This window comes from Sorex araneus, chromosome 3, assembly GCF_027595985.1.
Source record: "Sorex araneus isolate mSorAra2 chromosome 3, mSorAra2.pri, whole genome shotgun sequence".
NCBI lineage: Eukaryota > Metazoa > Chordata > Mammalia > Eulipotyphla > Soricidae > Sorex > Sorex araneus.
In genome coordinates, this window is record NC_073304.1 from 227,262,001 (window position 1) to 227,288,360 (window position 26,360).

Sequence of the window (26,360 nt, forward strand, 5' to 3'; positions counted from 1 at the left end):
TCTTTCACTAAACAAGACAGCAATTACATATCATGTGCTCAGGTTGAGGATAGTACCTGACTTATTTGCATAGTTCTAAGAATAACTGATCTCTATTTAAACTTTATATTATCTTTTTCTAGAATCAAAGCCTCTGAAGCCAGCCTGCTGAGTCTGTTAGTCAACAGTGTTTGTCCTTATGAATTAAATTTCATCTTTTGCGGGGCAGGGGGTTTGGGCTACATCTGGCGGTATCCTGGCTCTTAGCTGGGGGTTGCCCCGGCAGTGTTGGGGGCTGGGTACGGACCATGTGGCCGTGGGCCTCGGACGGGGAGGCAGTCTCTGGCACCCGGGCTGTCTCCTGCCCCACGTTTCATCTTTCGAGGTCTGTTAGAAGTCCTCCGCTAGAGAAAACTGTCTGTATTGTAGATGGAGTGAATCTGCCAGGGCTCAGATTTTATGCTGCATCTTATTTTGCTCTGTTGTAGGTCTTATGTTGCCTTCCCCCCTTGGGATGTCAGAACTTGAGCAGTTAATTCATTTTGACATTGTGTCCTACTTTCAGTGTAATTCAGCTGAGGCTGAAACTGAGCTTTTCTGAATTGGTATTTGAATGGCACATCAAATCCCATTCTAATGTGTAGCTAGCCATGCTTTACATGAATATTCCCCTCCGCTCCCCCTCGCTGGGTGCGGTATCTGTGGTGGGTGGGGGGATGCACCTGATGCTGCTCAGGGCTTACTCCTGGCTCTGTGCTCAGGGATCATTCCTGGTGGTGCTCGGAGAAGTCTGTGGGGTGCCAGAGATTGAACCCAGGTGAGCTGTGTGCAAAGCAAGTGTCCTGCCCACTATACAAGCCCTCTTAGATGAGTATTTTTAAAGGGAATTTTGTTTGTCCTGAGTTGACTTCCAGAGAACATCACGGAGTTTTACCACACAAAAAAATAAAAACTTTTCAGTTTTCTGATTCTCTCTTTCTGTAATAGCACAGATTTTGGTAGTAGGAAATGTGACAATCATAGATTGATTTTTTTGTCTTTTTTGTTTTTGCTTTTTGGGTCATACTTGGCATTGCACAGTGGTTACTCCTGGCTCATGCACTCAGGAATTACTCTTGGCGGTGCTCAGGGGACCATACTGGAAACTGGGAACCCGGGTTGGCTGCATGCGAGGCAAATACTCTACCCACTGTGCTATCGCTCCACCCCCCTGATTTTTGCCTTACGAGGAATTTATCGTGTTCTCTTTGCAGATCAGATTTTTTTCAACTGAGGACTTTTCAGTGTTCATCTCTGCAAAATGTTATATATTTAAGGGATGTTGTAGACTGTTGAAGTATATATATGTGTATATATAGATATATATACACACACATACATATATCTACCACGTATGGGGAAAGTGCTCTTAAACAGGTTTTTGTAATGCTTTGTTAAGAATTTTAGCTCTAGCCTTATAAGCTGATCAGAACGTGTTTGAGAATGTTAGTGTTGCGTTCCTTGATAAATGTGTTTGTTTCCGTTTAGACCTTGAATACCTGATGCATGCGAAGCAGCAGTTAGTAACCACGGCCAAGCGCTGGGATTCCTCTTCTAAGACTATTGTAGATTTTGAACCTAATGAAACTACTGATTTGGAGAAGAGCCTTCTTGTCAGATACCAAATCCCCCTCTCTGCCGACCAGCTGTTCACCCAGTCTGTCCTAGACAAATCCTTGACCAAGAGCAACTACCAGGCCCGCCTGCACGACCTCCTTTACATCGAGGAAATCGCCCAGTACAAAGAAGTCAGCAAGTAAGTTGCTCTCAGTCGCAGGCTGTCTGCGTTGTGGAGCGTCTCCTCTGGGGTGGGCGTGGGGGTTTGCTTTAAAGTGGAGGTGTGTTGGGGGCTGGAGCGATAGCACAGCGGGTAGGGCATTTGCATTGCACGTGGCTGACCTGGGTTAGATTCCCAGCATCCCATATGGTCCCCTGAGCACCGCCAGGAGTAATTCCTGAGTGCAGAGCCAGGAGTAACCCCTGTGCATCGCCGGGTGTGACCCAAGAACCAAAAAATAAATAAAGTAGAGGTGTGTTTGGGTGGCGCCTGGCCGTGAGGATGGCGTCCCCGGTAGCTGTCTCCAAGGCGGGCACCGTGCCCTGCCCACTGTGGAGTTCCTAGCGCTGGTGCACGTTCTCTTGCCCAGGTGTCACAGGCACATGCCGGGAACGGACACGCAGGGTCCTGTGTGTGGCCTCAGGTTTCCTCGGGGCCTCTCAGAGCAGGTCCCCTGGAATGTGGGTGGAGCCAAGGCACAAATACTTAGCTCTCAGCGTTGGCACAGACCCCCGAAGGAGGAACTGATGGGAATCTTCAGGGAAATTGTTTGAAAATAAAATCTAGCAATCGACAAAAGCTGTATTTCATATCTTTGTCCACACGCCACAGGAGGTTATGTCCAGGTGTTTAAAGCCGGAGCTGATCTGAGGGCCTGAGAGAGAGCTGAAAAGGCCTTAAGGGGAGGTCAGAGCCCATTGCTGGCCTCAGATGGGCCCCGAGCACCATCTAGAACAATCCCGACATAGAGAAAGGCGTGGCCTCCTAATGCCGCCAGGTGTGGCTCAGAAACTTCTAAATAAAATAAAAATGCAGAGAGTTTATCGAAATCATCCTAGCAAAAGTAATCTCTAAAGTAAAATAAGAGCGGCCGGAGTGACAGTACAGTGGGTAGGCCATTTGCTTTGCACGTAGCTGACCTGGGTTTGATCCCCGGAATGCCATATGGTTCCCAGAGCACCGTCTCGAGTGATTCCTGCGTGCTGAGCCAAGAGTAGCCCTAGAGTGTTGCTGGATATAGCTCAAACCTTCCCCCTGCTCCCGCAGAAAAGCAAAAGCAAAAAAAAAAAAAAAAGAAGTTAAAAAATTGACTTTAGCAGTGGAAGGAGCTAAAAATTGGTCTACGGGCCAGAGAGATAATAAGGTGGGGAAGGCACTTGTCTTGCATGTGGGGTTTGATCCCAGCACTATGAGCAGCGACCCCTTAGTAGGGAGCTAGAAGGAGCCCCGGGGCAGTGCTGGGTGTCCCCTCCCAGACCGTTCCCAAATAAATAAATAAAAATTAGTCTATGGCTATGAGACAAAAATATATCTATGTCTATATATTTTAACCGTTTTTGGAGCCACACCTGGCGATGCTCAGGGTTACTCCTGGATCTATGCTTAGAAATTATTGCCGGCAGTGCTCTGGGGCCCATGTGGGATGCTGGGGATTGAACTCAGGTTGACTGCATGCAAGGCAAACATCCCACCTGCTGCACTATCACTCAGGCACCAGAAATATATATTTTTAAAAACTTGGGCTGGAGCGATAGCACAGCGGGTAGGGCGTAGAGAACAGCAATTTAACGTGAGTGTTGGCGAACTAAGTTGGTATTGTGTTTTCTGGAGGGCCATTTGGCCATTTGTGTTAAGGGTCTTTGTTGTTTTGTTTTTTTTTTTCTTTTTGGGTCACACCCAGTGATGCACAGGGGTTACTCTTGGCCCTGCACTCAGGAATTACTCCTGGCGGTGCTCGGGGGACCCTATGGGATGCGGGGAATAGAACCCGGGTCAGCCCTGTGTGCAAGGCAAACGCAATGCTATCGCTCCAGCCCCCTGTTCAGGGCCTTTGTACTCATTCTACTTACGACTAATCATCCTTTAGAAACACTCAGGGCCGAAGATGATATGTCTGCCTGCAGTGTTTTTCTATGAAAGACATTGTGAAAAATAAGGTCAGTAAATTATTAGTCATGGTCAAATATAGAACTGTTGAAATTATGTTTGGGAAGAATTTTCAGTACTGTAAAGATTATTATGAGAAAATGTTAAGGGCGGCTGAAGCACTAGTGTCATGGGGAAGGCCTTTGCCTTGCACGCGGCCGATCCAGGTTCGATCCCCAGCATCCCACATGGTCCTCGAGCACCACCAGGAGTAATTCCTGACTGCAGAGCCAGGAGCAACCCCTGAGCACCGCTGGGTGTGACCCAAAAAACCCTCCCCCCCAAAAAATGCTAAGGGGAAATGATGCCAGTTCAGAAACCATATTCACTGCCACCCCAGTTGTGTATCTTCGAACACATTTATCCACTCGGACATCAAAGCTTTGGAAAGAGTCGTAGTATTCTGTGTGGTGGGATTACAGGGAATAAGTTTGTCCAAATACATAATTTTCTCTATTTTTGAACTGTCCCACATTGATCATGTGCTATTTTTAGAAGAAGAAGAAGCAAACAGAGAAATAGAAAGACAATCGTTCATTCTCATAGCAGCGCGTCAAGTTGCCCTCACAGGAGAAAAGGAGGCCAGTGTTAGACAGACTCAGACAGGGGGGCCAGCCCTGCTAAGGGGAAGCGTGGTCTTCCCCACCCCCATTTTAATTTTTATTATTATTATTTTCTTTTTTGGGTCACACCCAGCGATGCACAGGGGTTACTCCTGGCTCATACACTCAGGAATTACCCCTGGCGGTGCTCAGGGGACCCTATGGGATGCTGGGAATCGAACCTGGGTCAGCCACGTGCAAGATAAATGCCCTACCCGCTGTGCTATTGCTCCAGCCCCCCACCCCCATTTTTAACGTTTGGTCATAGTTAGTAGATCAAAAGGGGTGTGACGGGGCCCGGGTGACGGTGCTCCCTGTAGGGAACTTGCCTTGCAGGTGGCCAGCCTGAGCCTGTTTCCCCCGCACCCCAGTTGCTCCCCCATGCTAGCTAGGAGTGTGACCCCAAAACAAAAACTTCTTTTTTAAAAAAGAGTGTGTGTGTGTAGATATTTATAAAACTTGACTGTCAACCTGAAGGTCATGTGGGATATGTTTGTTGCTGCACAAGAGTTTTGAGGCCTCTTAAGGAATTCTGGAACGTGTCCAGTGAGACTGTCACCCCCAGGTAACCTCCTGTGAAGGCTGATGGTAAGTGACACTCCTGACTGTGTAGTGTGTGAATTTTACTGGAGGACACTAAGATTTGTGTAGATTCGAAGAGGTAAATTCTGTTAGTCATTCAAGTTCTGAGAAGGCAGTGGGGCCAGGGACGGATGACAGATATCATAAGACTCTTCAAAGGCCTTTGATTTTTTTTTTAATTTAATTTTATAAAATTGTTCACATTGACTTATTACGTTCGATATTCCAGCACCAATTCCACCACCATTGTACCTTCCCACCACCATTATTTACTGGCAAATTCCAAAATATTGCCATTATTTTCCCAACCACCACCCAGGCCTGCCCCAATAACTGGCCCTAAATTATTTATTTTATATTGTTTATTATGATTTTTTTTCTTTTTGGGTCACACCCGGCGATACACAGGGGTCACTCCTGGCTCTGCAAACAGGAATTACTCCTGGTGGTGCTCGGGGGACCCTACGGGATGCTGGGAATCGAACCCGGCTTAGTCTCGTGCAAGGCTAACACCCTACCCGCTGTGCTATCGCTCCAGCCTCTGTTATGATTACTGTAGCACTGTATCACTGTCATCCCATTGTTCATGGGCTCAAGTGGGCACGAGTATCGTCTCCATTGTGAGACTTGTTGTTTTTGTTTTTGGCATATCGAATATGCCATGGGTAGCTTGCCAGGCTCTGCCGTGCGGGTGGGATACTCTTGGTAGCTTGCCGGGCTCTCGGAGAGGGATGGAGGAATTGAACCTGGGTCGACTGTGGTGCAAAGCAAATGCCCTACCCGCTGTACTGTTGCTGCAGTCCTGTTATGATTAATTCACTAAAAATGATCAAAACAGATTTCCTTAAAAGAAAGTGTGAAGATGGTCAACCTGGAGCCACTAAACTCTTGTATAAAATACTATTAATGTGTTGTGTACAAGTTAGGCCTTGTGGTTGCCTTTACATCCCACCTACTGTGCTGTGCCACTCGTGGTGTGTCAGTGATGTGGAGTATGGAATTCTGAAGCTTGGATGGGCTGATACAGCTGGGGTTCAGTTAGTCACTGGATGGTGACTTTGGACTCCAGAAACATCTCCGCAGCTCGCTGATCTCTTTCGAGATTTATTCATGAGTCTCTGGATCAGGGCCCGTTAATGCGCTTGTGTTTAATGAGCTTACTTGGCGATGGCTGGAGGCAGTTCGTGGGCCTGGCTGCCAGGCTCCCAGGAACCAGGGAATGGGGGGAGGTCACCCATCCCCGACTCTGCGGAAGCCCCGGGATTTTGGTCGCAAAACCTGCCTGCCTGAGTTTTCCAACACATGCCTTCATACAAGAGGCTCGCCGGAGCCTGGTCCGGCTCTGAGCGTGGTGGCAATTGGGTTCTGGAGGTTTTCGGTTCCCGGGGCTCTGCTGGGGTGGGTGGGGGGACTCGCCAGGGTACCCTCTGGGGTGCCCTGGACCCAAAATTCAGTCTGGCGTGGGGTCTGGAGGCATCTCTCACAGTTCAGAGTTCTGAGAGCCACGACGCTCCACCCGCCTGGCCCCTGTGCTCGCACCGCCGCCCCCCTCCAAGGCCTTGGATGATCTCTTTAGGTTGCAATTTTTTGTTTGTTTGTTTTATCCTTTAATTTTTATGAATATTTTAATGTGGCCTTGAACTTAACATACATTTCATTATTTAAGCATAACATAACTGACTCCGTGCCAGGCTGTCTTCACTTGGGGGCTCCCCAGAGGGGGCGGGTGAGAACCCTCCCTGCCCCAAGGGACCTGGCCCCAGCAGCCGACCTCCACTACCCAATCCCCACCATGCTGCTTTCCGGACACATTATAAGACACTTCCTACCCATTATCCATAATTACCATACCATATTTGATGGAGTTCAGACAGTACGCTGCAAATCATAGAGAGTGATATATATACCCGCCCACATGGTCAGAGCCTGGCAAGCTACCCATGGCTTATTTGATATGCCAAAAACTGTAACAATAGGTCTCATTCCCCTGACCCTGAAAGAGCCTCTAATCATTGGGAAAGACGAGTAAGGAGAGGCTGCTAAAAATCTCAGGGCTGGGAGGAATAGAGACGCTACTGGTGCCTGCTTGAGTAAATCGAGGAACAACGGGATGACAGTGATACAGTGAACATAACTGAAGTATGCTTTATAAAAACGGAATATGGGGAGGGCGGTGGTTCTGGGTTAAGCTAGTAAACTGCGCTAGTATACAGACCAACACTTTTATTTTTTCTTCTTTTTGGTTTTGGGGGCCACATCTAGCTGTGCCCAGGCCTTACTCCTGGTGGTGACCGTACACAGTGACTGTATACAATACTGGAAATTGAACCAGGTCATCCGCACACAAGGCAAGCAGCTCACCTGCTCTGCTCTGCCTCCGGCCCCCGGCAAGCAAGCTCTCTGTGGTTAGGTACTGAGCGTATATTCCAAACTCTGTCTGAGACACACAGTGTTTGGTACCCATCTTCCCCCCGCAAAACTACCCATCTTCAAGGACTGTGCACAAACAGGCTGATGGTCGAATTTGGCCCTTGGCCCACGGGTTAATATATCTGATTGGGTCATTTTTCATGCCTGTTCAGTCAATGTGGAATCATTGTTGAGGCACTCCCAAGTCACCAATAAAATTGAGAGGAGTGTTTTTTTTGGGGACTGAGGCCTCTGTAAAGCAGGAGCACAGTGGCACGGAAAGATGAACTGGCCTTCTCAAAGGATTGGATGAGTCCTGATGGAAAACTTCTGTTCTGTCTCCACAGAAATGTGCCCCTCCGAGATGGGGTAGGCAGACCATTAACACCACGACACTCGGAAATATTAACAAATACTAGCGCTGTTTGTTTCACTAGAGTGTTGATGCTGTTTTCCCTAGATGTACCTTAAAGCACTCCAGAAATGAAGGTTTTTTTTTTTTCAAATGTTCGAGCGGGCACCAGTAACATCTCCATTGAGTAACAAGTGAGACTTGTTACTGTTTTTGGCATATCCAATACGCCACGGGTAGCTTGCCAGGCTCTGCCATGCAGGCGGGATACTCTCGGTAGCTTGCCGGGCTCTCCAAGAAGGAGGAATCGAACCCGGGTCGGCCGCGTGCAAGGCCAGCGCCCTACCCGCTGCAGTTGTAGCGTGAGGTATCCAGAGATACGCAAGGTGGTGATGCATTTGGTTTCCCTTCCAAAGGAGCTTCTGCGTCCTCTCAGAGCTCCGCTGCAGGTAATGATTCTACCTCGAGTGCAGTTGGCTGGATTTGACAAGACGCGTTTCCAGAAGAAATTGAGCTGGCTGGAAGCGTGACTGCTGAACTGTGCCGCGCGTGTCTAATCCGGTCACCGTGTCGGCCGTGGCGGAGGCCTCCCGGGGCCGTGTGCTCCCGTCCGTCATGCAAGGGGCGAGGCTGCGCCCGGCTGCCTCTCCCTTGTGTGTCCCCGTCTCCGTCAGCCCGGCTCTTCACTGTTAATTGCCTCGGTTGATTCTTGATGCCATTTATACAGCGAGAAATTGCACGCAGCAGAAACTGACTAGAGGGCTTTGGAAGGTTCCTCCTCTGACACCCGGGAGAGGCACTCTCGCTCAGCCTGCCGGGAACCAGATTGCTTTCCGAAAAGAAAGCTTTAAAGTTTGTTGAGATGTGCTTGGCTGAGATTCTGCCGCACCTTAAAAGATGAGGAATTACATAAGTGTTAACGTTGCTTTCAAAATGCATGCAACAGTGGGAGAGATGATGATTTTCTCTTATCACAAAATATTGGGGGGGGTTATGGAGAGGTGGTAGTACAGTGGGTTAGGCACTTGCCTTGCATGTGCCTGACCTGCATTTGATATCTCGCACCACATATGGTCCTCTGAGCACTTTAGGAGTGAGTCAAGTCCAGAGCAGAGAGACAGGAGTGCTCACTGAGCCCAGCTGGTGTGTTCTCCCCACTGCCCCCCACCCCAAAGAAAAATCTTTGTTACTTGTAGGATATAATTTGCACTTTGGGTTTTAATTTAGGTGCTGAGTTCCTTAACCTCAAAAATGCATGTGTCAAGTACCTAAGAAGGCTTACTAATGTCATTTTAATTTCGCCCATTAATCTCTCAGAGCAACTCACTATTAATAACTATAGCTTCTGCGATGAAGTCTATAATGTTTGCAACCCTGAACAGACTGTGAATCCTCTGTGAGGAAAGGCTGCATTTCATAGCTCCTTCTGTTTTCTAGGGGCCTCTTTTTCAAAGAATTTTCTTGCAAGGCACAACTGAATATCACAAGAGGCTTCTTACCGCTTTAATATGGCGAGATTGATTTTTCGTACCTGCTAAATTGCAAGCAAGTGTCTTGGGATGGCATGTTCTAAAATAGATCTATCAGTAAAAATTTAATATATTGCCCAAGTTAGTTTAGAAAATTTTGTGACTTGGATAATTTGTTAGGGAGGGGCCAGAGAAAGAGTACACCCGGGAGGATGCTTGCCCTGCACACTGCTGACCTGGGTTCGATCCCCGGCATCCTATATGGTCCCTGAGCACCATCAGGAGTAAGTCCTGAGTCCAGAGTCAGGAGCCAGTAAGAAAGCCCCGAGCCCTGCCAGGTGTGGCCCCCAAGCAAACAAACAAATACATAGAAATAATTTGTGAGGATGAGAGAGCTTGGCTTTACGTGAGGGAGCGGGAGAGGGAGTAGAATGAAAGGAAAGTGGTGGCAGAGTGAAAAAAAAAAAGATGAATTAAAGTGCACGGCCACGCTAGGAACTTTGTGACTCAAAGATGTGTGGCAAGGGATTTCTTTGTTCTGAGAAAGAGTTCCGACTCCTGCTCTTCCAGGCAGAGAAGCTGTGAGTAAGAGAAGGGCTCTGCTCTTTCATTTTAAAGCATGCATTTTATTAAAATGGCTAAGACAAAACAAAAAGCATTCAGACACGCTGCCCGGCCCTTCCCCTTGTGTTTCCCGGGCTGGCTGGGGCGGCTTGCCCTGCTCTGATGCTCACTGTTTATAGCGCTTCTTGGGAATCACATTTCCGGTTTGTGCCTCCCCCATCCTTTTTTTTTTTTTTTTTAATTTTTCTAAATTTAATCTAATTTTTATACAGTTGTTCACAGTAGTTCATTACAGATAATATTCAAACACCAGTTCCACCACCGTGCATCTTCGCACCACCATAAGTGTGGGATGATTGTTGTGTTTCATCTGGGGGCCATTTAAGCCCTTGTATAAGAGATTCCAAGCATGTATGTTAAACCCACACCAACGTGTGCTGCTTTGGGGCCCTGAGTGGGCTAGAGCCTAAGAGGACATTCTGTGTAGCTCTCTTCCAGGAGCTTTATTTCATAGTCTCTGGATCTTGGACCGTTCTTGACGGTGTCTGTAGGGGTCCCGTCTGGCTGTGTGGGGGAGGGGTGGGAGTGGCTGGGGCAGGACTGTCTCAGGTAGCAGCACTGTACAGGCCTGTACGAGGTGTCCATAGGGGGCATCAGCCTGGGCTCCAACTCAGGGCCTCACACTTGTAGGCACTGTGACGTGCCTTGGGCCTTTATTATTATTGTTGTTATTTTTTTTTGTGTGTGTGGGGGGGTATAACTCCCAAGTGGTGTTTAGGAGGTCGAGAAACGCCTCCCAGGAATTCTGAGCCTGGCAGGCTGGCAGTTCAGTGCCCAGGCTCGGGACCGTGGGCCGGGGGTTACCAGGGTCACCTTGGCAGTGTTGGGGGTGCCTACTGCAGTGTCGGGGCGCTGAGCTCTGCTTATCTCTCCAGCCCTAGCACGTCGTATTGTAAGAAGCAGTTGATCAGAGATGACGTGTTGGTCAGGGAGCGTTGTATTCTCCAGTTGTATTTTCATTCTTTTTATTGGTTACTGCATCTTCTGACATTTAATTTGGGGGGTGGGCGTGGTATTTCCCAGCAGAATTGAAAGAGAAATTTTACAGTTAGAATCTCTTGGTAATAGCTTCTTGAAAAGCGGCAGTTTCCACAATGCCCACTGTATTTTTTAATTTAATTATTTATTTGTGTGTGTGTGTGTGTGTGTGTGTGTGTGTGTGTGTGTGTATGGTGGGTGAGGGTGGCAGTGATCAGGAACTGCAGTTTCTTTTTGGTGCTGGATGATGGCAAATGTATCTCTACTCGGACGATTCACATTATGTGCTATACAAAATTTCACCGTGTTAAAGATCATTCTTTCTCTCTATTTTTAAATGTAGCCTTGAAAGATGTGGTCTTCAGGAATATTTAGATAAGTAGTTTTTGTTTGTTTTGTTTGGGGGCCACACCTGTTGATACTTAGGGGTTACTCCTGGCTCTGCACTCAGGAATCACCCCTGGCGGTGCTCAGGGGACCATATGGGATGCTGGGAATCGAACCCGGGTCGACTGCATGCAAGGCAAACGCCCTACCCGCTGTGCTATCTCTCCAGCCCCGAGTCTGTTCACTTTTACACAAGGTTTATTGTCTCTAGTTTGGGGTAAGGGCAGAAAGAAGATATTGTTTGTAACTTCAACGGAGGGGGATTGGAAGGAAATTTTAGAATGTTTTGTATTGTTTGCATTTGATCTTTCTGTTTTTTTCCTCCCTCTCAGTTCTTATGCTTTTGATATGAATCATGACATGAAACTTGTTTTCTGCTTCTGGTGCAGGTTCAACCTTAAAGTGCAGTTGCAGATTCTAGCAAGCTTCATGCTCACTGGCGTGTCTGGAGGTGCCAAGTATGCTCAGAACGGGCAGCTTTTTGGTCGCTTTAAGCTCACTAAAACACTTTCTGAAGATACGTTGGCTGGACGGCTGGTGATGACCAAAGTCAGTGCCGTGTATCTATTGCCAGTCCCGAAGGAGAGGCAAACCCAGACCCAGGGAACCAAAGAGAAGGCATATGAAGCTACTATTGAAGAGAAAACAAAAGAGTATATATTTTTAAGGATATCCAGGGAATGTTGCGAGGAGCTGAGTCTTCGGCCTGACCATGATGCACAGGTATGTTCTGTAGATGGCGGCTTCCGTGCGGTTACCGCGTTGGGTCTGGTTTTTTTTCTTGAGTTCTGGCCGGGACAGGTGCAGCGAACTCTGAGCTGTCAGCAGGTGGGTGTGGCCTGGGCCTCGATCACTCTCAGAGAAGTGATGCTCTTTAAGAAACATCAGGGGCCGGAGAGATGGTACAGTGGATAGGACGTTTCCCTTGTACACGGCTGACCCGGGTTCGATCCCTGGCATCCCATATGGTTCCCCGAGCACCTCCAGGAGTAATTTCTGCATGCAGAGCCAGGAGTAACCTCTGAGCATCGCTGGGTGTGGCCCAAAAAGAAAAAAAAAAGAAAGAAAAGAAAAAGAAAAGAAAAAAACGTCAACCAGAGTTGTAGTTTTATACAGTCTAGCTTTCTCTGACGAGAGTGTGAAGATCAGCAGTGTAAGAGCAGATGGATAGAAGTGGTCCTGGGATTCGCTTTATTTACAGTTGTGTCTGCTTGGGGTCTCTTTCTGTTTATGGATTTTCTACTTATTCAGTTGAGCATATTTAACTGGAAAACTTAACTTTTTTATGATTTGTTTTTGTTTTGTTTGTTTGGGGGCCATAGCTGGTGGTGCCCAGGGCTTACTCCAGGCTCTGCGTTCAAGGGATCCCTCCTGCGGGGCTCTGGGGACCGTTTGTGGTTCCGGGAAGTGAACCCAGGTCGGCTGGTAGCAAGCACCTTACTCCTGCCAGCTTCCTTACCAGCTTGCTCTCTTCCCGGCCTTCTTTTTATTTTCTCCTTCTTTTTGTTTTTGATTTTTTTTGTTTTTGCTTTTTGTCCAACCCCAGCAGTGCTCAGGGCTTACTCCCGGCGGCCTTTGGAGACCATCTAGGGTGCCAGGCATTGAACCTGGGTTGGTGGCATGCAAGGCAAATGCCCTACTTGCTGTGCTATCATGACAGCTCCATTCTTTTTCTTTGAAAATATTAAACATGGTGAATATTATTCGTTCACAGCACATTGATACAGAATCTTATGTATTTGGTTTTGGGGCCACACTCAGCGGTGCTCAGGGCTTACTCCTGGTCCTGTGCTCAGGGGATTGCTCCTGTTCTGTGCTCAGGGATCACTCCTCACGGTACTGGGGAACCATGGATGCCTGAGATCAAACCTGGGTCTGATCTGTGCAAGGCAAATGGCCTACCTGCCTGTACTAGTGCTACAGCCCCGTTAGGCTTCTTTTATTTATTTATTTTTCACTTGAGAGATGATATTTCACTTTTTTTTTTTTTTTTGCTTTTTGGGTCACACCCAGCAATGCTCAGGGGTTACTCCTGGCTCTGCACTCAGGAATCACTCCTGGCAGTGCTCGGGGAACCATATGGGATGCTGGGAATTGAACCTGGGTCGGCCGTGTGCAAGGCAAACACCCTACCTGCTGTGCTATTGCTCCAGCCCCTATTTCACATATTTCTACTGCTAATTTTGTCAGATGTGTTCTTTATTGGAATGAAGGAATTAGATAATCTCTTTTGTTTGCTTGTTTTTGCTTTGAGCCACACCTGGAGGTGCTCAGGGGTTATTCCTGGTGAGCTCCCCAGTTCCCCGGGGAACATTTGGGCTACCTACTGTACTATTCTACCCACAGTACTCTCTCTCCAGCCAGGAACCAGAGAATCTTTTTTTTTTTTTTTTTTCTTTTTGGATCACACCTGGCAATGCACAGGGGTTGCTCCTGGCTCTGCACTCAGGAATTACCCTTGGCGGTGCTCAGGGGACCATATGGGATGCTGGGAATCGAACCCGGGTCGGTCGAGTGCAAGGCAAATGCCCTACCCGCTGTGCTATTGCTGCAGCCCCGAATCAGAGAATCTTTTATCTAGAGATTAAGTAATTTACAAGGCCCTCAGTCTCCTAGTTAATAATAGTGCCTACATCATTACTACTGTTGAAGAAAATGATCTGGGTTACGTGCTTATTATAGAGCCTGGCATTAAATAAACACAGCAAATCTTGACTATCCTAATTATTATTAGGATATATCATTATTGCACCTTGATAGTATCTCTGAACTTGGCACCGTAAGAGATTGTCCCCACTCCATGTGAGTCGGAGGTCTTGATGTTTCATGCTGTTAAAAAATAAAAAATTTTGTTCTGTTTCAGGTTGAACTTCAGTTTCAGTTAAATCGGTTGCCCCTCTGTGAAATGCACTACGCGCTAGACAGGATCAAGGATAACGGGGTTTTATTTCCAGACATCTCCATGACGCCGACCATACCTTGGAGCCCCAACAGGTACCGGAGGGAGGCGTCTTACTAACGGGCAGTGCGCCAGTGGGGAATTGAGTACCTGTCGCGGAGAACGGAAGCAGAGTTTCATAAGAGTGTTTGCCCGTATGCTTCAGGAGATGGTTTATTAGCTGCCAAAAACGGGAATAAAAGAACCTTTTGGGGGAAAAAAAAACATTGAAAGTTTATCATCTATTTTCTTCTTTTCCCCCTCGGCGTAAATGAATTCCGTTGCTTTTTAATTTGACAGGATGCCACGCGGCTTCAAAATATCGCGGCGTCGAATGTGAATGGGAAAATTAGAGCCTTTTAAAAGTGGTTCAAGGAGTCAATTTAAAATAATTTTTGAAGAGGGATACAGTTTTGTAATTTAGCAAATTTAGTAAATTAGGGAAAGTATCTTAGGAGATGCCACTTTGGAAATTATCTTAAAGTTAACAGTCGTATGACATGTTTTACTGCATGTATACTCCGGTCGCCACATTTCCCCGTGTAATGAAATGTGAAGCCTCGTTTTATTTCTAAAATAACAGTAATGATAGTTGCCATGACTGCAGCTTTTTTTGGGGGGGGGGTTATTTTGGGGCCACACCTAGTGGTGCTCAGGGAGACCTCCTGCTGTTGTGGGTGGAACCTCGGCCAGCCGTGTGGCCAGCAGGCGTCTCCCTGAAGCTTTATTTTTGCCCGGGACCCCTGCATGGGATATGCTGGCTCCACCTCTTTAGGTTTTGTTTGGGGGGCCCACACCCGACCAGGCCTCGCTCAGCAGCTGCTTCCTGATCTGCTGGGGGCCGGTTCCGCCTTCAGGGGGCTGTGCTGACCGGGTGCCTCTCTCTTCTCCGCCCAAGCAGACCCCCAGGCAGGAGAGGGTTGCTGCGGGGCTGGTCCGTGCAGGGGAGTCTCTTTCCAGTGTGGCTTTGTTGTTCTTTGAACTTAACAACTTCCTTTTTTGAGGGCCCAGGGGGACACACCCGGTGATGTTCGGAGCTTTCTCCTGACTCTGTACTCAGGGATCACTCCTAGAGGTGCTCCCGGGACCATAAGGGGTGCCTGCTTGGCTGTGTGCAAAGCAGATGCCTTATCCGCTGTACTGTGGGTCCAGCCCCGCCGTTTCCTTGTTTATCAAAGATGGAACATGAAGAAGTGCTGGCAGCATCCTGAAGGACTGTGTGGGCCAAAGTGCTGGAGGGAGTGAATGGCTTCCAGGAAATCGAACGCCACTGAGCGGAGTTGTTTTGTTTGCTACTGAAGGTTTTGTGAATTTCGGACCACAGATGTGACTCAGAGGAAGGGTGCATGCTCCAGTGTATGGGCCCTGGGTCTGATCCTTGGCACCTCTCCCCTCCCCCTTTTATCATTATCTTTAATTAGATAAACCAATAATGGTGTATTTATGTACTTCACCTGCTTTTAAAGCTTTATGTTTTTAGAGGAATTTTGTTTGAAATTATCTATCACACAGTTATGGTTTTGCAAAACTGCATCTATATATATATATGTATATATATATATATATATATATTTTTTTTTTTTTTTTGCTTTTTTGGGTCACATCCAACAATGCTCAGGGGTTACTCCTGGCTTTGCACTCAGGAATTACTCCTGGCGGTGCTTGGAGGACCATATGGATGCTGGGGATCGAACCCGGGTTGGCCGCATGCAAGGCAAATGCCCTCCCCGCTGTGCTATCTCTCCCGCCCCAAAACTGTATGAATATTAAGATATATATATATATATTTTTTATTTTTCAAGGATAGCTCTTCTGATTTTAAAAGAGTGGGAGTCTTGCCAAGAGGGAGACTTCCTGTTTCAACCAGGTCCTCTTGCTGCCAGATTAGTTTTGCAGACACTGAGCAGGTGCTCCCGGGGGTCCCTCTCCACACCCTCCCTGCTTTGGTGCGCCTCGCTGCCATGTGTGCCGCGGTTGCCGCGCTCCGTGGTGGTTTCGTTGTAGTCGTGCGAGGGGATGTTGTGGATTGTCCGCTTGGTTCGCTGCCTTCCCGCAGCTGCTGCCCCTGAGCCCGGGCCAGGCCACAGAAGGCGCGTTGGGACCTCTGGCTCCTCCCCGCAGTATTCCTGCTGTCGTGGCGGGTGTCCTCTGCTCTGGAAACTCGGGCTTACGGAGATTATTCGTGCGTGCGAGGATATTAGGAAACGGTCTGTAGCTTGAACTTTGAGAAGTTGCTCTTTTCTTTCTTTCTCTTTGGTTTTTGGGCCACACCTGGTGGTGTTCGGGGGTTACTCCTGGTTCTGCAGTCGGGGGCCAAGTGGGAGGCCGGTCAGCCATGTGCAAGGCAGACCCCCTGCCCACTATACTCTGGCCCCCAATGACTGTTTTCTAAATTATGAACTCTGTACAAATTTGATAACGTGAAACATGCAGGTTTTCCCTTTTCCTCTTGTTTTCCATTACTAAGAGCCTCTAGTGGGTTAGTTGACACTTGATTAGTCAATTCAAAGTCCAGCGAATCAAGCCGGAGTGATAGCGCTGGTGTTGCAGTGAGTGGGGCCCTGGGCTCTCTCTCAGGCAGTGCCCCGCCCCTCACCCCACAAGTACTGACCCCCTGACCACGGCTAGCTCTGGTCCTGGTGTACCCCAGCACTGCTGGCCTCAAGCAGCAACACGCAGACTCAAAGCACCTGTCCAGGGAACCACAGGGAAGTGTCCCTATGTCCCCTGAGCTCTGCTGAGGGCAGCCGCTGTTGAATCAGGGGGAGAGTAGGGACTGGACAAAGGCTCCTGGGAAATGAGCCTCTCCTTGCATCTTCCTGCTAGTCAGAGAAGCTACTGTTTCATTATTATCAGGAAGAAAAGTTCACTGGTGCTTATGAGACAGGAACATAACAGTTGTGAGACACTGTCATTACCAGCTATAGACTTGGAAGCAGGCGAAAAGTGTGCATTGTCTTTTGATTTGCTATAAAATAATTTTGCACATGGAATAGGACAAGATAACTTTTCTTAAAAAGAAAAAAATCTCTCAAGCTCATTCGCCAGCGGTTTGGCACGAGCCTCAGGCAATCACAAGCTGAGCACAGAGCCAGGGGTAAACCCTGAGCATTGTCAGGTATAGCTCAATAGAAAAATATAAACAAACCAAAAACAAGGAAAGAGGAAAACATTCTACAGGGTTCTTAACCTAAAAAAGGAATTTTTTGGAGGATTTTGTTTTGCTTTGTTCTGTTTTGGGGCCACACCTGGCAATCCAGGGCTCATCTTGACCCTGCCCAGGGGTTACTTCTGGCGGTGCTCGGAGAACCCTATTGGGACTGGGGGATTCAATCAGGGTCTTGCTGTACTATCTCTGTCACTGAAATTTTTTATGATAGAGCCCACACCTGCGCGCTCCTGAGCTCTCAAGACTTCTCTGCTCAGCGGTGCCTGGGTGGCCTGTCGTTCAGAACTGTCCTCAGGGCCTCGCCGAGTGACCACCTGTGCCAGCCCCCGTTGTTTCAGTTATTTGTCCCGGTTCAGGGAAATTGATGGCCGCACCATGTCTTTATCAATACGTCGCCCGTTTGGGTGACTGGGCATCATGGGCTCAGTTAGGCTGGTGATAAGTGTGAGCGGTACAGCCGTGTATCCAAAACACAGACTCAACAGCACTGAATACATGAGTCGTAAGCTGCAACCTCTTTGGAATGGGCCGGGCCAGTTGCCAGGCGGAGATGGGGTGGGGAGGGACTCTGCGAGGGGTGAGGAGGGACTCTGCGAACTCTGGTGGAGGAAGTGGACACGGGCGGTGGGATTGGTGTGGAAATCTATGCCTGAAACTCAGCGATCATACAATTTGTAAGTCACTTTAAGTTTTTTTTTTTTTTAAAAAAAAGACACGTGCACACACACACATGCATGTGGACACACACATGTGCACGTGCACACGCACACATGCATGTGGACACAAACGCATATATGCGCACCCACACTAAGATCAGCATGTTCCAAATGAGTTTTTATTTTCTGTAGGCAGTGGGATGAACAGTTGGACCCTCGTCTAAACGCCAAACAGAAAGAGGCCGTTCTGGCCATCACAACGCCACTCTCCATCCAGCTGCCCCCTGTCCTCATCATCGGCCCCTACGGGACAGGCAAGACCTTCACCCTCGCTCAGGCCGTCAAGCACATCCTCCAGCAGCCTGAGACCAGGTAAGAGGGCGGGGAGTGTGACAGGGCCCAGCTCCCCCTCCCGGGCGCACAGACACGGTGGCCAGCCCCGTTGGGGCCCAGCCCTCTCCCGGGCACACAGACCCGGTGGCCAGCCCTGTTAGGGTACGGACCTCTCCCTGGTATACAGAGGCCGCAAGGTGGTTTTCCTGCAGCCTGTAAATATAAACAAAACATATGGACTTAACAAAAAAAAGGCTAAAGTTGCACTGGTGAAGGGATGGGTGTTTGAGCATTGTATAACTGAGACTTTAGCCTGAACACTTTGTAACTTTCCACATGGTGAATTAATAAAAGAATTAAAAAAAAAAGAAAAAAAAAGGCTAAAGCAATGAAATTTGACTTCTAACAGACTTTCTTAAGTACTGGCAACATAAAGGGTGATAGCTTTTAAGTAGCCCAAGCGGGGAAAAAACCATTCCTCAGTCTTCCAGGGGACTGCGTGTAACATGTCAGCACTAGGAGAGTTTTTGTATCATTTTTTTCACCCTGAACTGTATATAGTAGCTTTAAGGATAATTTGGGGGAATGAAAGGAATTTCTAGTGTAAAAGAATAATGTTATTTCCTAAAGGCACCCTTGAAAAGTATTTTAGAGATTACTGAATAGGTGAGGGAAAAATGTGTAATATTGTGATGGCCACTGCTTTTTTTTTTTGATAATTATACTGCTTGAATAGTTTTGTGTTTTATCATTCTTTTTATTTGCACCATTTATTTCAGCAGGATTCTCATTTGCACCCATTCTAATAGCGCTGCTGATCTCTACATAAAGGATTATTTACATCCATATGTAGAAGCAGGCAACCCTCAGGCGAGACCTCTCAGGTATTTTTTAAGGCTTCTTATGTATCTGTACCCTACTTTATTATTCTTAAGAAAAGGTGTCTGTAAAGATCTCCATGACTTTTGAGCAATTCTACCTTGTTTCACTTTGCATTGGCATTCAGAGGTTCTGTCTTTTGGAGAGACAATTAAAAGTGAAGAAAAACAAAATTTACAACTCCAACCATTCATTTCTTAAGCATTAAGTAAAGAGAAAGACATCCTTTTTTAAGTTTCATATGTAAATATGTTGTTATAACCTGAACAGACTTTGATGTGTACCTCTCAGTGCTGGGATAGAAATAAGATAAATATGATTGCTTTAAATCAAATCAAATAGATTTAAATGAGCATATTTTGCATGGCGAAGTAGCCGTGCAGCAATAATTCTAACTCGAAATAGAATGTGACTGTGACCATGCAGGTAATCTCAAAACTGCACAGTGGAGAAGCAGGAACGGCGGAAGTGATTTTCACAACGAAATCAATTGGGATTTGTGCCACTTGACTATCATTCACTACACAAAATGTCAGAGACCATTTTAAGTTGCTATAGAAAGAACCTTTCAGTGTACCTGAATGTGAAATGTGCTCGATAAATACAGGCTTGCTGGGGAAATAAAAATCCTTTTCTTCAGAAGACAATAAAGATCACTCAGTGGTTATTTATTATGCCATTTGCTTTCATTGTTTCTATAGATTAATGTTTAGTTTTGCCATTTTACAAACTAATATGTCATGCCCTGTGTTGATTGGCTACAGTTATTCTTGTTCATGGATTAATTTCTAACCACACTTTTAAATCATGATTTTACTAACTTTTTATTTCTAGTTGAGCTCAAGCATGGAAAAATGAGTTTGCTGTTTAATTCTTTAATAGCTAGGGCCAAAATCATTTGAGTGACTTACAAGAGAGAGACTCGGCATGGCCCGTTAGCACAGGTTTCCCGGGCCATGTTTCCACCGGCGAGACAAATTTGAGCGAAAGTCGTTCTTTGATGTAGAATCCAGTTCCATTTTGTAAGGATGTACGTGTACAGAGAACATTTTAAATAAAATATCTGTGGGTAACTTCATCATAACCCTTTTGCTTTAGATTCTGACCTTTCTTTACTCAGTGTGAAATGGAGCTGCTCACAAGTAGCATTTTTGCTCTGAATGGTGGAGATGATACTTTGTTTATTTTTGTTACTGGTCGTGCATGTGCGGGAGTGTTTATGTAGTAAATGTGTGTGCTAGCCAGGAACTGTGACAGTCACAGTTGGCTGGGGATCAGTGTAAAGGAATGCATCTTGTTTGACCTAGTACAGGTCATTTGGCAGTTTGGGCAGTGAATCCTCTGGTGAATTTCAAAATCCGCCAATTGACAAGCATCATGTTGAGACTTCCCCATGTAAACTTATAGCTAGGACATTATAGACCAACACAGAACACATCAAGTTACATAGAAGAAGAGCTTCTATTCTAGTGAGGCTATCTGTATCTTTGTAGTGACCCAAATACAGAAATTTGCCTTCCATCAGAAAAACTTGGCCTCTCACTTTTTAAAAAATTAATTAATTTTTTAATTAAATCACCGTGAGATACGGTTACAAGCTTTCATGTTTGAGTTTCAGTCGTATGATGATCAAGCACCCATCCCTCTAGCAGTGCACATTCTCCACCACCAATGTCCCCAGTATAACCCCTCTTTCCCACCCTCCCCCTGCCTCCATGGCAGACAGTTTGCCCCATACACTCTCTCTACTTTTTGGGCGTTATGATTTGCAATACAGATACTGAGAGGCTATCACGTTTGGTCCTATATCTGCTTTCAGCACACATCTCCCATCCCAAACTATCCCTCCAACTATCAATGTCTTAGTGATCCCTTCTCTGTTCCAGCTGCCTTCTCCCCCAGCTCACGAGACAGGCTTCAGCTATGGATTGGTCTCTCACTTGTCTCAAGAGTACTTTAATCTAAGATGGAAAAAAAAATTTTTTTTTTAATGTCATGTTTTTTTTTTTCCCATTTAGTAAATGAAATACACTAGGAAAAGACTTGACTGTCCCAGATTTCTTTCCTGTATAGACCTAATTCTCACCATAATTTTCTCTTTGGGAACTGTTAACTTCCAGATGTGTTTCTTAGAAGTGATGCTTGAATTGTTAGAATGTATTGGTTCCATTTATTGTTCCATTCACTGAGATTACTTGTGCTTTTTCCTCCAGAGAGTGAATGTGAGAGGTGTGTGAGGGGGAATGGAGGGAGAACCTTAGCAGGGCTCCGGGGAGACAGATTCCGTGCGAGTTGTTGGGACAGGGGAGGGTCCCCCCGTGTCTGTGTAACCTGAAAGGTGTATCTGGGGTATAAGATTGATGAAGAGTTGGCCTTTTTCATAGTGTGGTCTGGTCAGGGTCCTGGCAAGTGCCTGGAAAAATAGCCGTTAGCTTGTCAATCCAGTAAATAGGTTTAAAATTTACACTTCTGGTTGAAATGTTAAAAAAAAACAACACTTTTTTTTTTTGGTTAGTTTAGATTAAATACTCAATACTCAGATAGGGAGTTAGAAGCCATTTTATATGACATTTTGCTGTAACTACTTTATTAGAATTAGAAGATTTTTAAGAGGGAATAAAGAAAAGTTTCTATGTATGTTTCTTGTTTGTTTGGCTTGGTTTTGGGGTCATACCTGGAGGTGCTCAGGACTTACTCCTGGCTCTGCAATCAGGAATCCTGCTGGCAAATCTCAGGAGAACATAGGGGGTCCTGGTATTGAACCCCAGTTGGCCGTATGGAAGGCAAGCTCCCTACCCGAGGTGCTATTCCAGTCCTGGTGTTTTAAAGATTTGTGTCTGGCTCAGGCAAAGTTATTTCTTAGTGGGTAGAGGTTATGCAGAAGGCATGCATTTTAAGTTTTCTGGGAAAATAAGCATGCATGTTTTTTTGTTTCTTTGTTTTGTCTGGTGTTTTAGGTTTTTGGGTCATACCCAGAGATACTCAGGGGTGACTCCTGGCTCTGTGCTCAGGACTCACTCCTGGAGAGGCTCGGGAGATTGTATGTGGTGCCAGGGATATGACCAGAGTCGACCATGCGCCAGGCAAGCACCCGACTCACTGTACTATAGCTCTGGCCCACACATGTGTTGTTTTAAAATTAAATTGAATTTTTTGGTTTTGGGGTCATAAAATTAAATTGAATTTTTTGGTTTTGGCTGTGCTCAGGGCTTACTCCTGACTTAGTATTTCAGGGAGCACTCCTGGCAGACTTGGGGGACCAAGTGGGGCCCCAGGGATCTAAGTGGTTTGGCTACGTGCAAACCGCCGTGCTCTGTCTGGCTCCCTTAGTTTTACTTTCTGGGAGGCCGTTTCCAGCAGCACCCAGGGGGTCTCCAGGGTCTACCCCAGGGGAGGCATGTGCTCCAGCCCTTTGAACCATCTCCTTGCCTGGCCCTTTTTTTATATTTATATGAGAAACTACGGAGATGTTGTCTTCTGGGATCAGATCTGTGATTTTGTAGTATAATTAAAAATATCATGGGGGGGTATTTAAATACTACAGTCAAGGGACTTGATGGGCCTGAAAAATGTCCACATGATTTATGTCAAGGGAGGTCCGTGTCCCTTCATTGGGTGGCGTGCAAGCCGCTTTGAGGGATGAGAGGAAGGAAGAACAGTTTGTGAATGTGGGGGGTCATTTGGACAGGAACTGGGGGGAGACAGGGCAGCAGGTAGGCAGATAGGGAGTTGGGTGAAGGTTCTTACTAAGCGGAACAAAATGAACATTTTAATTTTTAAAAGGTAGAATGTTTAGATGATATAGTGATAGTGATACATTTTCCTGTCACCAGTGATTCAAATAATGTGTTTTTTTAATTACTATCTGTCTATTAAAAATTCATATGTATATTACTTTCTAAGATGTCCTATTTTATGTTGATGACAGAATTCTTTCGCTTCTCAGCTGTCCACTTCCTTCCAAACATGATTCCCAAGGGCAAACACTTTCAGCTCTCTTCTTTGATCTGTTAATTCATTTCCATTTTTTCTAAAAATTTGTAAACTGCTATAAATTAATTGGTTCTGAATATTTGTTGACTTTCTACGATGGTAGCTTCATTTCCGAGCTGTTTCTAGCTCTGTGATGTTTATCATTATTTGCATCTAAGAAATACCATGCATGTTTCTTTTTATGTTCTTTAATATAATAATCTTTTTTAAAAAATTGGCTTTAGTCTCACTGAACACTTGACCCTGTGTCACTAAAACTCTCAGAAGGTCTCTGTATTATCAGAACTCTCCCATAATTCACGGGTCTTCCCCCTCTCCGCCTCACACCCACTCTGGAATCCTGCCTCCTCTGTTTTCCTCGTTACTGGCCTTTTTTTTTTTTTTTTTTTTTGCTTTTTGGGTCACACCCAGCGATGCACAGGGGTTACTCCTGGCTCTGCACTCAGGAATTACTCCTGGCGGTGCTTGGGGGACCATATGGGATGCCGGGGATCGAACCCGGGTCGGCCGCGTGCAAGGCAAACGCCCTACCCGCTATGCTATCGCTCCGGCCCCATTACTGGCCTTTTGAAATGTCTCTTTAGCACCTTCTTGGTGATTTCCTTTTATTCTCTGCTGTGTTGAATGCTCTTGTTTTGGATTTTACATACTCCCCTTTCTTGAATCTTTTCCACCCCCCCCATTCCTCACTACCCCCCCAAATTTTTTTTTTTTTTTTTTTTTTTTGCTTTTTGGGTCACACCCAGCGATGCTCAGGGGTTACTCCTGGCTCTGCACTCAGGAATTACTCCTGGCGGTGCTTGGGGGACCATATGGGATGCCGGGGATCGAACCCGGGTCGGCCACGTGCAAGGCAAACGCCCTACCCGCTGTACTATCGCTCCGGCCCTCCTCCCCCCCCCCCCCAATTTTAACCTGGTTTTGGTGGTGCATAGTCTTGGGTACTCATACTTTTTAGTGTTTTTAAGTTTTCCAAGGAAGAGGATGTAAGAGGTAGTTTGATTTCTCCTTTGAATATTTGAAATGTTTTTATACTGGGTCAGGAATAATGAGTAAGGACCGTTCTAGTTTTCCCTTCATCCGTGCTTACCAGTAATTCGGGCTCTTAGAGACCAAGAAGTCATTGTCAGGCTTTAGTTTATGATTTGTTTCATGCTTCTGAGAGCTTTAGTGGAAAATTTCCTTAGTTTCATGCCATGTGTGTGCCGCCTTCCCTGTTCTCTGTGTGTGGTGACGGGGCCTGGGGGCTTCACACTCAGCCTTGGCTGTGGTGGCACTCTGCAGGGGTCACACTCCTTCAGCCATGGCGCTCACGGGGACTTATGTCCTGCTTCTGTACTTCAGCTTCTTTCTGGGCGCCAGGGACTGTGCCCTTTCGCTGTGGTACTCGCACTGTGATTTGGCTGTGATTCGGGGCGTCAGTGACCTTATACAGCTGAGCTGTCAGGAACGGAACCTGGCATATGTGGCAATATCATAATTGGAACTCATGACCTTGGGGTTGCAAGATACACCCCCTCTGCCAGCCCCCTGGAGTCGCTTATTTGGGCCACTGTTTTTTTGAAGAAAATGATCATAATTCTTCTTATAACCTAGATAATTTGCATTGTTTAAAGAAGATTTTTGTGATACGTTTTTTTTTTGCACTTAATATACATAGTTTATTTCTGTGACGTCTTATTTTAAAGATTTAGTATAATGAGTAGAAATCAATATCTCCAGTCTGATTCATTAAGATGCCCAATATCTTCCTTAATCTGCTTTTCCTATTATTTTTATTTATTTATTTATTATTTTAATGAAGTGAATAGATTTCATTTGGAGGGGTTTTGAGGGGGGAGAGAGAGAGAGAGAGAGAAGAGTAATGCACTCAAGAGAGAACACGGGCTTCTCCAAGGGCAGAGAGAGCCCCTAGACACATCCCAGCATTTGACACGAAAGCATGAAAGTCCCCATCTCAAGAGGGGAGATGCGGGCGACACGTGCTCAGGCGCCACATGTGCTCAGTCTCATTTGCAAGCAGTACATGGCCTCAGGCAGCATATGCGCTTCCTCTTCTTTTTAAATTTAAATAATTTTTAAAAAGAACTTTTTTCCTGAAGATTAGTACTGTGAATGGTCTTGAATTGGTGGGAAAATAAACTCAGGTGTAGCCTTGAAGATTTGAAGAATGTAGATCTGAAGAATTAAAAACAATTTTGATAGTTTTATTTTCTTTTTGAGTCACAGCAGCAGTGCTCAGGGGTTACTCCTGGCTCTGCCCTCAGGAATTACTCCTGGAGGTGCTCAGGGGACCATATGGGATGCTGGGAATAAAACCTGGGTTCGCCGCATGCAAGGCAAACACTCTACTCACTGTGCTATAGCTCTAGCCCCAGGATTTTTTTTTTTCTTTTTGGGTCACACCCAGCGATGCTCAGGGGTTACTCCTGGCTCTGCACTCAGGAATTACTCCTGGCAGTGCTCGGGGGACCATATGGGATACCGGGGATCGAACCCGGGTCAGCCGTGTGCAAGGCAAATGCCCTACCCGCTGTGCTATCGCTCCGGCCCCCGCCCCAGGATTTTTTTAAGTAAAATGATTACCAACAAAAATCTGTGGGGACTGGAGCAGTAGAACAGCGAGTAGGGTGTTTGCCTTGCACACGGCCATCCCGGGTTTGATTCCCAGCATCCCATATGGTCCCCTGTGCATCACCAGTGGTAATTCCTGAGTGCAGAGCCAGGAGTAACCCCTGTGCATCACCGGGTGTGACCCAAGAAGCAAAAAATAAATAAATACAATGTGTCGTCTTTGCTTTTAAAAAAAAACCACATAAATCTGTTTTTTTTTCTTTTTTCACTGTAAAAAAATAAACAAAATAGACTAATGGGTAATTTGTGTGATTTGCTATTTAAATGGAATTGTAATGTTTTTTTTTTAAAAAAGAATGTTGTTTGATAATTACAGTAGAGGGTAAAAAAAATTACTATTTTTGCTTTGCTTCCAAAAATAAAGGTAGCTCTAGTAAAATGTGTGGAGACTGTAAAATTGAAAACCATTCACATAAGAGTAAGAAGAGATGAGCCTAGTAATGAATCAGATGGCTCCCGGAGAGGAAATTGCTTGTGCAATTATAGACCCACTTGAAGGGAAGCTAATTACCCTCAAGATTTTGCTCTCACTTTTTTGGGAAGCTGAGCAAAAAAGTATCTTTTTGTTCCACGTGATGGCCTATTAAATAAAATAAATACTTCGTCTGTGGCGTTGGGGTAGAGTAGCCCTGTT

The 26,360-nt window shown here is 46.1% G+C and overlaps 1 protein-coding gene across 3 annotated transcripts in view; it reads left to right on the forward strand.

Annotated features, from left to right (window-relative positions):
* Positions 1 to 26,360, forward strand: part of HELZ (helicase with zinc finger) — a 180,975-nt gene that overhangs the window by 63,612 nt on the left and 91,003 nt on the right. Inside the window, exons 13-17 of one of the 3 annotated variants that reach the window (XM_055130350.1) lie at positions 1,507 to 1,774; positions 11,514 to 11,847; positions 13,988 to 14,118; positions 18,080 to 18,259; positions 19,000 to 19,104. In XM_055130350.1, coding sequence (XP_054986325.1) covers positions 1,507 to 1,774; positions 11,514 to 11,847; positions 13,988 to 14,118; positions 18,080 to 18,259; positions 19,000 to 19,104 — 1,018 coding nt within the window. The remainder of the gene's footprint in view (positions 1 to 1,506; positions 1,775 to 11,513; positions 11,848 to 13,987; positions 14,119 to 18,079; positions 18,260 to 18,999; positions 19,105 to 26,360) is intronic. The other 2 variants (XM_055130351.1, XM_055130352.1) reach the window with 2 other exon arrangements.